Below are 12,048 nucleotides of genomic sequence, written 5' to 3' on the forward strand. Positions count from 1 at the left end.
TCAGCGAGGCAAAGGCTGCTGGCCACACTCATAACAGCTGATCCGATCTGTGATTTCTGCCTCTCCTGCCAATGGTGGGGCCAGGTCTGCCGATATTTGTGTTGGTGTGCAGGATGCTGGAGAGGGGCCATCTGCCCTGTGTCAGATTCCATATGGTTACAGCAAGCGCTGGGAGAGGCATCCACCGAGCCAGGCACCGGATCAGAATAAAGAGGTGCTAATGGTGTGCAGTTGGGAAGGCAAAGGGAGCCGTCAGGAACTTGATGGAAAAAGAAGCTTGAAGGGAACTTAAGAGAGCAGGAGAGAAAGGAAAATGCAGGGGGTGGGGAAGACAAACATCTATGTTGGTTTAAAGGTCAAAGAGTAATAATAACAGAAAGGGTCTTCCATGGTGCCAGGCTCAACAGCAGGCTCTTCTTAGCTTCCTTAATAAAGTTCACACCATTGGTTCCTAGGCTATTCTTCTGGGTCATTGGCTTTGTGCTCTGGTCGTGCCAGTCCCGTTCCAATAGACCTTTGTTCTCTATGCCCTACATGGCTCCAAGTTCTACCCTTTGTACAGAAGGCAGGTTTTCCTTGTGTGCCGGATCTTTTCCCCAAGCCACATTCTCCACTTTTTCACTTAAGAAGCCTGAACCCACACCTACAGGCTCTTACGAAAGACACGTGGCATCTAGAATACACTTTGCAACAGTTCAGATGCTACTGTTCAAATGTGTATGCTACACATCCAAAATGTGTGTGCTATACATTTGCATATAGATGCATACACATGTGTGTGTGTGTAGTTGTACAATATCTTGCTAGGATGTGGAAGACTTTCAAACTCTATTATGAGACACATTTCTTATAAACAGTGAGTACTATCTGCTGACTCCCGGCAATTATTCACTTTCATGGGCCGATCTTAAACAACATTAAAGGGTCAGATGGTACAGAATCAGCAAACTAACAAACAAACAGAACCAGGCTGGAACAGACACCTAGGATTTCCTTTGCGAGCCCTCCAGAAAACCCTAGGTACTGACTTGTCTTTACTCAATTTCATTTTCTTTTCTGTTTATGGAAATTCTACTCATTCTTTTTTTTTTTTTTTTCGGAGCTGGGGACCGAACCCAGGGCCTTGCACTTGCTAGGCAAGTGCTCTACCACTGAGCTAAATCCCCAACCCCTCCACTCATTCTTTATGCTGGCTTTAGATGGCTTTATAGTCAGAAAGAGACTGGAAGAGGGTGGTATTTAAAAAAAAAAAGAGTGAAAGGAAGTACAGCCCTATCTGTCAAGATACAGGAACAAAGGCTTGGTCTGCCTCTCCTCTCTCTAAATACCTGGGTACTCAGAAGGTGTCTGGTGAACAGGAAGAGGGTTGAAGAGAAATGCTGCGGAAGGTACAGGATATGATCATGGCTGTGCTAGGTGCTCAGGGGATGATGAAGCTGGAAAGAAAAAGTAATCCAGTACAATATTGTGTCCTCTGTTGTATACCGAGAGAACACATTCTGAGAATGAGGTTCTGGAGCCTCAGTGCTCCACAGTGATGGGCAAAAGCACCAGTGATCTACTGCCATGGGCTACGTTCAGCAGAGAGAAGGCATCTGCTCAGTCACAAATGCGGCATCTACATCACCCTCCCCTTTCCCTGTCCAGGCTCAGGGACATCAGGCTCCTCCTGCAAGAGGTGGCGGAAAGACAGTTAAGAGTCAGAGGTCAGGGAGAAGCAGATAAAAGCAGTGTCTCTGGACATGACGGGGCAGCTATACGCATGGACTTCCAGAGCTGTGCGTGGCCACACGGGGAACCTTTCTAGCATGGAGTGTGTGTGGGTTTCTCTACCCCTCGCTGAGGAGAGTAGACAGTTGATGGGTTCCAGAGTCTTTCAGAGTACAACCTCTGGAAGGTTGTCTGTGCTCTGTGAGTATATGGGCAGCACAAATTGGAATTAGTAAGTTATTTGGAGGAAGAGGGGGAGGGGGAGGAAGAGGAGGAGGAAGTGGTGGTGGTAGGGGGTAGCTCTGGAAATAGGGGAATGAGTAGAAATGAAAATTATCAAACTACATCGTGTACATGTATGAAATTCTTGAAAAATTAATAAAAACTTAAGTATAGAGGGACAGAGTTACTAAAACAGGTTTCCATACATGTTCACTTATAGAAATGTGGAAAATATTAGCTAAAAAAAATAAAAAAAAATCCTTTTCGTTTTGAGTCAACCTTTTCTCCTGTCTTGAGTCTGATCTGAACCTGTTTCTCTGCACTACTACTAATCTCCAATCGCATCCTGAACATTATTGGTGATCAGCTCACTGATCTGCATCAGTGCTGTTCAATATGAAGGAGTTGTGTTGTGTGAATTTCCCAGCAGCCCTGGGAACAGTGAAAAGGAATGGATGGATATTCTACTCAACAGCCTATTGTAGAGTTCAGGGGTAGAGCAAGAACAGGCGCAGGCTTGGTTCCCACCACTACACCACAAACACCCGCAAACTACAAAAGCAAACCAAAACACAACAGGTTCAGTGAAATGTCCCAGCGGCAAAATAGCCTTGCCATACAAGTCTGACAATCTCAGTTCCATTCCTAAAACCCAGAGTGGAAGGAGAGAGAGAACCAACTCCCCAGAGTTGTTTTCCTCATCTCCACAAGAGCACAGTGACATACGTGCTCTGCCTAACCATAGATGATTATTTAAAATAACAACAACACACACACACATGCTTTCCTCCATGTACTTAAAGTACAATTATTTTGGATGACTGCTGTCAACACAATCCCATCTTAAATTATTGAATCATCTTATAATCTTTGCAATCTTAAGTCATTGATATTTATAATCTCAAATTTCAATTTATCATCTTCCTTTGAAATCTGCTGTTTTATGTTTGCATATTTTATATGCGTACCAAATTCCAACTTGGATCTGCTACTGGCTATCACACTGGTAGGTTGTCTGTGCTCTGTGAGTATATGGTCTCTAGGGTAACATGGTGGAATCCTGAATTTCCAGCTTGACGGGCAGCACATCTGGCTCTGAGATTAGACTCTAAGCACAGGTCGAGGTGTCCTTAGCTCTACTAGAGGGAGTCTGTCCTATCTGGGTCTTATTCCTAGGATCGGGGCCAAGTACATCTGCAGAATCTGAGAGCCCCTGATGGCTCTCTCCTTTCGAATTTCACCTCCTTGATTTCCAGCTGCTGTGGTCACTCTGAGCATCATGGGAGCTCAGCAGCAGTCCGCCATAGTTCTCGCTGGGCCTCTTCTATGGTCTGAATCTGAATCGTTCCTCTGACATTCTTGTTTTGAATGCTTGTTTCCTGGCAGTGGTGTTCCCAAGGGACGGAGGCTATGGAAGCTTTAGGATATGGAGCTTGACTGGTAGAAGTGAGTCGCTGTGAGGAAGGGCTTTGAAGGCCATAGCTTGGACCCTGCTAACAGCACCCTCATGGCTACCTGCTCTGTAGCCACCAAAGATGCCAGCCTCTGACATGAGCTGAGCCGTGAGGCCATACTTCCTATAGCAGCTACAGAGCCCGCAAACCCTCTGAGACCATGAGCCACGGCAACTGCGAGGCCTTGTTGAGGATGTTCTTGCCGGATGCTCTGTCACAGCAATCACAGGTAACTAAAACAGGGTCCAGCTAGAGACAGATTGTCACAATTAGAAATTCAACATGGAGTCACTCTGGCCTCCTACGCATAGCCTCCACTACCATCTCTGTCTGTGTTCTAGCTTTCGAACTGTTGCTTTTTAAATTTTCTCCTGAGTTCTCCGTTATCTGCCACTCTATCCTTAAAGGACACGAATCCTGTTGACTGGCAGCTTTTAAACCCTAACTCCTAGTCCTCTGCTGCAGTAAATGTTTTTGTTTTTTGTACATAAGTTTAAAAAAAACCCTAGATGTTAAAAGTAATTTGTAAATATTGATTGGAAAATACGATTCTTGAAGACATCTATAAAGCTTTGGTTTTTACTTTTGAGCCTCTCTCGATCACCTCTTTGTGTCCTGAATGAGCCCCTTACCCCATTTTCTGCTTATCCGTCCGGGGGTAGGCTGCTCTTGGTGTCAGGTAGAGAGGTGGCCATCTGTCTGATCACTGAGTTAATTATGTTTTGTTTTTCTGAAACAGGATTTCTCTGTGTAGCCTTGGCTGTCCTGGAACTCACTCTGTAATCCAGGCTGACCTTAAACTCAGGGATCCAACTGCCTCTGCGTCCCTAGTGCTGGATTAAAGGCATGTGCTACTACTGCCAGCCCCCATAACTGAGTTTTTATGGTTGCCAAATCTTCTTCTTCGGTCCCATAACTGAGTGAGGGACTGACAGATGGGCTTGAAGTATGGCTGCCCATCCTCAAAATATACAACTGGAAGGACTTACTTAGCTCACAATTCCAGGTCCCTAGGTGTGATGGTTTGTATTTGCTTGGCCCAGGGATTGGCACTATTAGAAGGTGTGGCCTTGTTGGAGTAGGTGTGTCACCGTGGGTGTGGGCTTTCAGACCCTCATCCTAGCTACCTGGAAGCCAGTCTTCCGCTAGCAGCCTTCAGATGAAGACGTAGAACTCTCAGCTCCTCCTGCACTTGCCTGCCTGGATGCTCAGCAGGTAAGGATGCCTGTGCTAAACCTGAGTTAGACACATGGGGCCACATGCTGAAAAGATAGAACTCCTGAAAGTTGTCCTTTGACCTCCATACATGTGCCAAGGAGCATGTGCACACACACACACACACACACACACACACACATGCATGTGTACTCATTCACATGTGCACATTCACGTGTGCAAACACACACACTTAATAAAAAAAAACAAAACCAAACTAAACCAAACCAGTTTAACTAAGCAAGCAGGTTGGTCCAAAAGACAAACACTTTGTAAGACTCCTTAATCAGGCAAGTGGTACAAGCAGAGCTATAAGACCCAAAAGACTCCACATCAAAATCTAAGTCCAGTTAGCAGAGATAAAGTATGCCTTGACACCATGAGAAGGGCTATGGAGCAAGAACTAGTCACTCAACTCAGGGCAGAAAGGGAGGCAGAGGGGAAACGTCACAGGATACATCAGTCCCTGAGTGAGTATGCTCGTTCCCACGGAAGCAGCTGGAAAGAAACCCGTGGAACTTGTGAAGAGACTTTTGCACAGTTCGTTCCTTCTGAGAACTCCAGACTTTACACCAGGGGATGTGGGAGAGAAGTTCAGACGGCTTCCAAACAACAAACAGGCACAGAAACAGGGCAAGCACAGCCATTAGCCTCTGTGGGCACATCAGACGCTAAAATTCTAACACTTAATGTCCTTTTCCTCCAAGGTAAGTGATTAAGGGGAGACAATGGATGCCAGTCAAACGTGTGTGCCCATGGCAACGTTTTCTCTGTGAGATGTTGTCAGTTATGACCCATAAGCTGCCCTCCAGCTACAACAGTGCATTTCCGTTAGTGTTCTGGCTTAGCCAAGTTCAAAACAGTACCATCTCATGGTGCTTCAGTCGGTAACAGACCATGAACGCAGAAATGGTGCCTTACGATTACAGTGGGGCTGAAACATTCCTATCACCTCCCTCCACCATGTCACAGTGCCAGGCACCGTGTTTGTGCCAATGCTCATGGAAACAACTTACTGTGCTTTCACACTATTATTACTGGAAAGGGGCGGTGTGCTCACGAGGAGGTCAGAGTTCAACATTGGGCATCTCCCTCTATCACTTCATTGTATTTTATTTTGAGACAGTGTCTCTAGGTGAACTGAGAGCTTACCTACTGGCTAGACTGGTTCCGGCGAGCGTTGTGTATCTGCCTGTCTCTACACATCCATCCCTTTAGCGCTATGGTTATACACATATACAGATGTTCTCATCTGCATGACTGCTAAGGACCTAGACACAGGTCCTGAAGATTACACTTTACTCACTGAGCCATTGCCCTGGTCCCACCACAGTACAGTCCATGCTCCTGACAATGAGAATTAGTGATAATAACTTACTGGCTGCTGTCTTCACTATCCCGTGGTTGTTATAGTGATTTTAGAATGTGCTCCTGTTTAAAACTTAACAGAAGTTTGTGTTAGAACAGCACCAACCTTCCATCCTATGTCTATTATTTATATAGTTTTTTTTATGCTTAAACCTATTTTTTATTTTGTTTATATCCTAGGGAATAACGGAGTATAACACAGATCTGCATTTAGCCTACTTGTGCAGTAAACATTACATTGTCCAAACAGGTACTTCTCAGAATGTCATTGATCAAATAACATGACTATTTGGGCAAGCAAAAATCAATCAATCAATCAATCAATCAATCAATCACCAACTGCACCACTAGAATGTGGCATAGGCTGGTTCTGTGGTATCCATTATCCATGTGTTGCCATCCCCTCATCTGAGGTGTCGCTACCCATCATGCTTGGGGTCCAAGTCACAGAATACAGGAACTTACCGGGACTGGCATGGGTGAGAGTTACACCGTCGGACCTGGGGCTCAGGGCGGCTTGCTTGTGGACAGTCACTGTCATTCACCAGGGTTGTGGTCTTGTTAACAATCCGTGTGCATGATACAATGGTTCTGCGTTCTCCTGGAAGCCAAACCATGGGAGATGAGACATTATGGCAGCAAATACAAAGTCATTAATTTATACTTACGGAGGGGTTTACAGGCACAACTGTCATCACTAGGTGAGCCACATTATTTGTCAAAGAGGGAGAACTAGACATTTAGGGATAAGGTGCTTATGTCATAGCAGAGTAGTGTGGACCAGAGTAAGGTTCTAGATAGAACAATCTGAGAAAGCAGCAGGACCTCAGGTCGACTCCGTCCTTGGACAGTTTAGGAGTTGCTAAGGCCAACACTATGGTTTGAGCCTTTGAAGTCTACGGGAGATCTGGTCTCAATTAAACATGTGTCTATTGGCTTTCACAGAGAGTGTGGTTAGTTACTGATTTGTTGCAGGCTTGCTTTTTAAAAGGAACGAGGTGGCTGGTGTGACGGACACACAGGACACTCGGGCAGGTGGCCTGCACCTGTTCACTTTGCCCAGTGCTAACGTCTTGGTGCCGGGTGCTCTTAAGCAACTTTGCAGATTCATTAACCTTTCTCTGAGTGTTTCCTCTGAGCTCTTAATCTGATGGCTACAACTTTGTCAGGGAGGCCGAGCAATGGCGGTCAGGAGGGTAATGATAGTCAGGAGGGTGATGGCAGTCAGTCAGGAGGGTGATGGCAGTCAGGAGGATGATGGCAGTCAGTCAGGAGGGTGGTGGCAGTCAGTCAGGAGGGTGGTGGCAGTCAGTCAGGAGGGTGATGGCAGTCAGTCAGGAGGGTGATGGCAGTCAGTCAGGAGGGTGGTGGCAGTCAGTCAGGAGGGTGATGGCAGTCAGTCAGGAGGGTGATGGCGGTCAGTCAGGAGGGTGATGGTGGTCAGGAGGGTGATGGCGGTCAGTCAGGAGTGTAGCCTCTGGAACCAGATGCCTGAGTGCCTCCTGGCATTGTCACTAAGTGTCACCTGACTACAGTATAAACAGTTGGCCACCATGCTTCTCTATCTTAGTTTTCCCCCATGGGCCAGCTTGCTACACCTCCTCCCGGCTTTCGGATGTGTCTGTGCTGACATTTCATGCTCCTGCGTTGGAGTTGTTGGCTTCAGGAGAGAGGCCATAAAAGATGAACATGGAGTCAAGTACAACTACTTAAGCCCAGGATTCTTTGACCTGTTGTCTGAGGAATTTGTCATGTAGGGATGGCTAAAATATGGGGAGTCTTAAGCTACACTGTCTGTCCTATGGCCTATGAATTCAGTCACATATAAATACAAGCACAAAGAGCCATTTGATATAACTCTCCCTGACTACTGCAGGGAGCTGGATGTCACTGGTGCTACAAGGGAACCGCACAGGGGCAGCAGTGGCTGTGATGGTTCAGAGGTCCTAGTGGAGCACAACCTGCTATGGCTCCCGTGAGCTGGGCTTGTCCACAGTGGGTAGACAAAGGGATGTCTGGTTGCAGTTAGAGATGCAGGCATGGATCCCTAAGCGGGGAGTGGGAGCACCATCAGCATAGGAGTGGCTAAAGGTCCCAGGACAAGAGATCTCCTGGAAAAGGTGTACTTAGGTAGGGCTGATGGTACCACTTTGAAGTTGTGTCAGTTTGCAGAGGAAAAACCTGTAAACCGTTTAGTGTGTGTGTTAGCTGAGAAGCATGAGACGGCACTGAAGGGCTTGGTTCTATCATGGCTCTGATCTCTCTGTGAACAGTGGGATGAGCCCCTCTGATGTGAAACAACGCTCTGCAAGCTGCATACCTGACAGCATCGCCTTGGCAGCCAAGCCACTCAAGATCAGGGACGGGTGGGGTTGTTGCCGCTGGGTCCTAGCTTGCTGCCCACTCACTGGTAGACATCTAGAGTCCTGGTCAATCCCCTCTCCCAACTCTGTCTTACCCAGCATTCACTGTGTCATCTCTTATGACCTTGCTGAGTGCCTTATTGGGATGACAAATGACAGTGACCAGAGGTATAGTAAGAGACTTACAGTCTTTTATTTTCTCTCTCTCTCTCTCTCTCTCTCTCTCTCTCTCTCTCTCTCCCCCTCTCTCCTCCTCCTCCTCCTGCTCCTCCTCTTCCTCTTCCTCCTCCACTACTATCTCCACTATTTTCCCCCACACCCCACTTCCCTAACCCTGGCCAGGTCCAGTCTGCTAGCCATGTTCAGTCTACTTCTTTCTCTCTCTGCTCTGGACTCTCCCGGATGCCTCTGGGCATTTTCTCCCTCTTACCTACAATAAAACCTTCCCATACCATGGAGTGGTCATCAGCAGCTTCCTTCCTCCACCCCCTTGAATGCCATTTCCTGATGCTCTTTGTTACTTTGTTCTTTGACGATTTCATCCGTGTCCATGTTGAATCTTGGTCCTTTCTACCCTGTGACCCTCTTTTATCCTTGACACTTGCTGAAACCCTTCTTCCTGATAAGCCCTCTCCTACTTTGACATTTGTTTGTGCAACCCACTGACTTGAGTGGTAATTGCTGGCACAAGTGGGGAATTCTTTATAGGATCAGCTCCTCCTTAATGCCCTACTGGTAAACACACCACTGTTGCTGATGTCCCTGTAGCATGACAGACTCTTTGGCTCACCTGCAGTCTCCATAGTGGAAGTGTTGGGGCAGACATCACATTTAGAGGTGAGGAAAAGAGGGCAACATGGAGTATTCTAAGGACTCTCAGAGGATTCTTCTTCTCTTTGTACCCTGGAGCAGGTGGCTATGGCATAGACGGCAGGGTACGTGGGTATGGGTGAGGCCTTCATCTGCTGCTATTCTATCAAGTTGGAGGACTATTTCAATTAATCCCAGGATGATTTTTTTCATATCTACTATATAGTCACATAGTAGGCAAATCTCTACTTCTAGGTACAGTCTGCAGGCCAAGGAGCAAAGTGGGCCGGCTAACAAACCTGTGGGAGCTGGGATGGTTTGACCACATGCTCTCTTGAGATCTTCAGGGCTTAAGACCCTAAGGAAGCATAAATTCTCTATTTCCACACTGTGTGGACTGGTGCAGAGGGCCCTGAACTCAGGATTTCTTCAGCCAAGTTGCACCCTCCCCTCCCCCAGCCCCTCCTTACCTCCTCCACACTGCACGCTGCACCCTTCCCAGCCACTGTGTGTCCAGAGGAACAGGGCATCCTGTGGCTTGGCGGGCTCACTCTGGTTTTCTGTGCTCTGGTTTACGGGTATGGTGTATTCGTAATGAATTCCGTAATTCTGGTCATGAAACAACAGCACCTGGAGCCGTGGGAAAGGCAGGCTTTATTGAGGTGGAAGGAGTAACTGCAGGTTGGGGAATGGGTTCTCTGAGCTACCTGTGGCTGCTCCTCTACCAGCCTGCTCTGTTTTGGAGACCAAAGCAGGTTAAAGCAAGGGGTGTCCCTTTATTTCAGCCTCAGGCTCCTCAGGGACTTGGTGGATGTACAGGGTGAGCACACAATCATTGGTCAGCTCTGTTCTTTCCTGTCCCACAGAGGACTTGTTTACACGAGGGATTTGTGGGGTTGGTGAACTGCATGGTTGTTTATAGCATTTTTCTGCACCATGCAGCAGGGTCTGAATTCCCATCAACTCAACAAGGCTGAGCTTACAGATTAGAATGACACGTATAGTGTCTCTTCCTAGAAAGGGATCTGAGAGTGGTGCTAAACTCTTTCTTTGCTGGCTGGTTTATGCTGGCCTGACATAAGCTAGAGTCATCTGGGAAGAGGAAACCTGGAGAGAGAAAATGCTCACAGCAGACAGGCCCATCGGCAGGCCTGTGGCAGCACTTCCTTGACTGACAACCGTTATGGGAGGGCCTTCTCTTTGGGCTATAAGAAGATGGGTTGTGTAAGACATGAGGGGCAAGCTAGGAACCAGCGTTCCTCTATGGCTTCTGCTCCAGCTCATGTGTCCTGGTTTCTGACTTGCTTGAATTCCCTCTGACAGATCTGGAAGGGTGAGATGAAATGAACGCTTCCTCTCAAGATGCTTTTGGTCTCAGTACTTTCCTCTCTCCTCCTCCTCCTCCTCCTCCTCCTCCTCTCCTCCTCCTCCTCCTCCTCTCTCTCTCTCTCTCTCTCTCTCTCTCTCTCTCTCTCACACACACACACTTTTTTTTCCTTTCTGTTTCTTTCCTTCCTTCTTTTCTCCTTTTCTTTTTCCTTCCTTCTTTCTTCCTTCCTTCTTCCCTTTTCCTTCCTTTCTTCCTTCCTCCCTCCCTCCCTCTTTCTTTCTTTCTTCCTTCCTTCTTTCCTTTTCCTTCCTTTCTTCCTTTCTTCCTTCCTTCCTCTCTTTCTTTCTTCCTTCCTTCCTTCCTTCCTTCCTTCCTTCTTTTCTTTCTTTCTTTCTTTCTTCCTTTCTTTCTTTCTTTCTTTCTTTCTTCTTCCTTTTTTTTTCTCCTAAGATAGGGATTCTCTGTACAGCCTTGGCTGTCCTGGAACTGACTCTGTAGACCAGGCTGGCCTCACACTTAGAGCTCCACCTGCCTCTGCCTGCCAAGCTGGGATTAAAGATGTGCGCCACCACTGCCCAGCAGTCACAGTGCTTTTCATAGTAATAGAATTGCCAACAAAGACAAGCTCTGCCCTCCAGATGGTATCGCCCACCACCGGTCATCGCTACATTGCAGTAAGTATACTCAAGAGAAAGTACAGCCCGCAGCAGAGGAATCTGGGGGGAACCTGTTTTCAGAATGCTGAGGGTATCCTGCCTGAACGACATCTATGTCTGTTGGAAGGCTGGGGCCTGGCTCATGGCTGACGCCAAGGGTGGATGGAGGCGTGGAAATGTGTCTAAGCTTCACTTGTGGGAGCCATTCTACAGCTTGGGGACCATGCATCTGAAATCCCAGTGAGGGTTCAGAACGGAAGGGTCTGTGCTTTGCCTGGGGGAAAATCATGACAAGCCTTGTAAAACCGCCAGGTGCCCCACGGGCTTTAGGTAGACACCGGAGGCAAAGCAGGCCTTCCTGTGGGAGTCAGACCTGGCTGTAGACTAGTGTGTGTCCCTGAGACTAAGCAGCTAGCAAGTGCCTTTCCAGCCACAGAGACCTGGGAGAACAGGCCAGCAGGAGCTAAAGACAGAGTGCACAGCCCACCTGCCTGGGCTCTGGCAGACCAGGAAGGAAGTGTCAGGTGACAGGAGGTAATTGTCCCAAGGCTTCCCGCGCCTTCAAGGCTGAATTGCAGGATGGGGCTATGGGCTCTAGAAATAGCCCCAACACGCATTTACTTCTCTAGCCAATAGGCCTGCAGTGGTGCACTTGGAGAAATGCTTCCTGCTAAAAATCAAAACAATGAAACAAACAAACAAACACCCCCAAGCCCCCAAAACTAAATGCACTAAACTAGTCTTTACAAGAGGTTCCTATCATCTCAGTGTGGGAAGGAGACAGCAAACTGAGGCTCCATGTGAGGGACCAGTTTCATAGCCCTGTATGATCAGGGTATGCGTAAGTCTAATTGGTTTCAAATGCTAATCTCTAGGACTCCGTGGGTACCCCTGACTGTGACCATAATACACTCCCTCCG

The 12,048-nt window shown here is 47.5% G+C and overlaps 1 protein-coding gene across 1 annotated transcript in view; it reads right to left on the minus strand.

Annotated features, from left to right (window-relative positions):
* Window positions 1-12,048, minus strand: part of Adamts17 (ADAM metallopeptidase with thrombospondin type 1 motif 17) — a 315,106-nt gene that overhangs the window by 67,527 nt on the left and 235,531 nt on the right. The window contains exons 18-19 of the mRNA XM_032893438.1: window positions 9,613-9,772; window positions 6,435-6,570 (exon numbers count right to left, since the gene is read on the minus strand). Coding sequence (XP_032749329.1) covers window positions 6,435-6,570; window positions 9,613-9,772 — 296 coding nt within the window. The remainder of the gene's footprint in view (window positions 1-6,434; window positions 6,571-9,612; window positions 9,773-12,048) is intronic.

Source organism: Rattus rattus, chromosome 2, assembly GCF_011064425.1.
Source record: "Rattus rattus isolate New Zealand chromosome 2, Rrattus_CSIRO_v1, whole genome shotgun sequence".
NCBI classification, from domain to species: domain Eukaryota; kingdom Metazoa; phylum Chordata; class Mammalia; order Rodentia; family Muridae; genus Rattus; species Rattus rattus.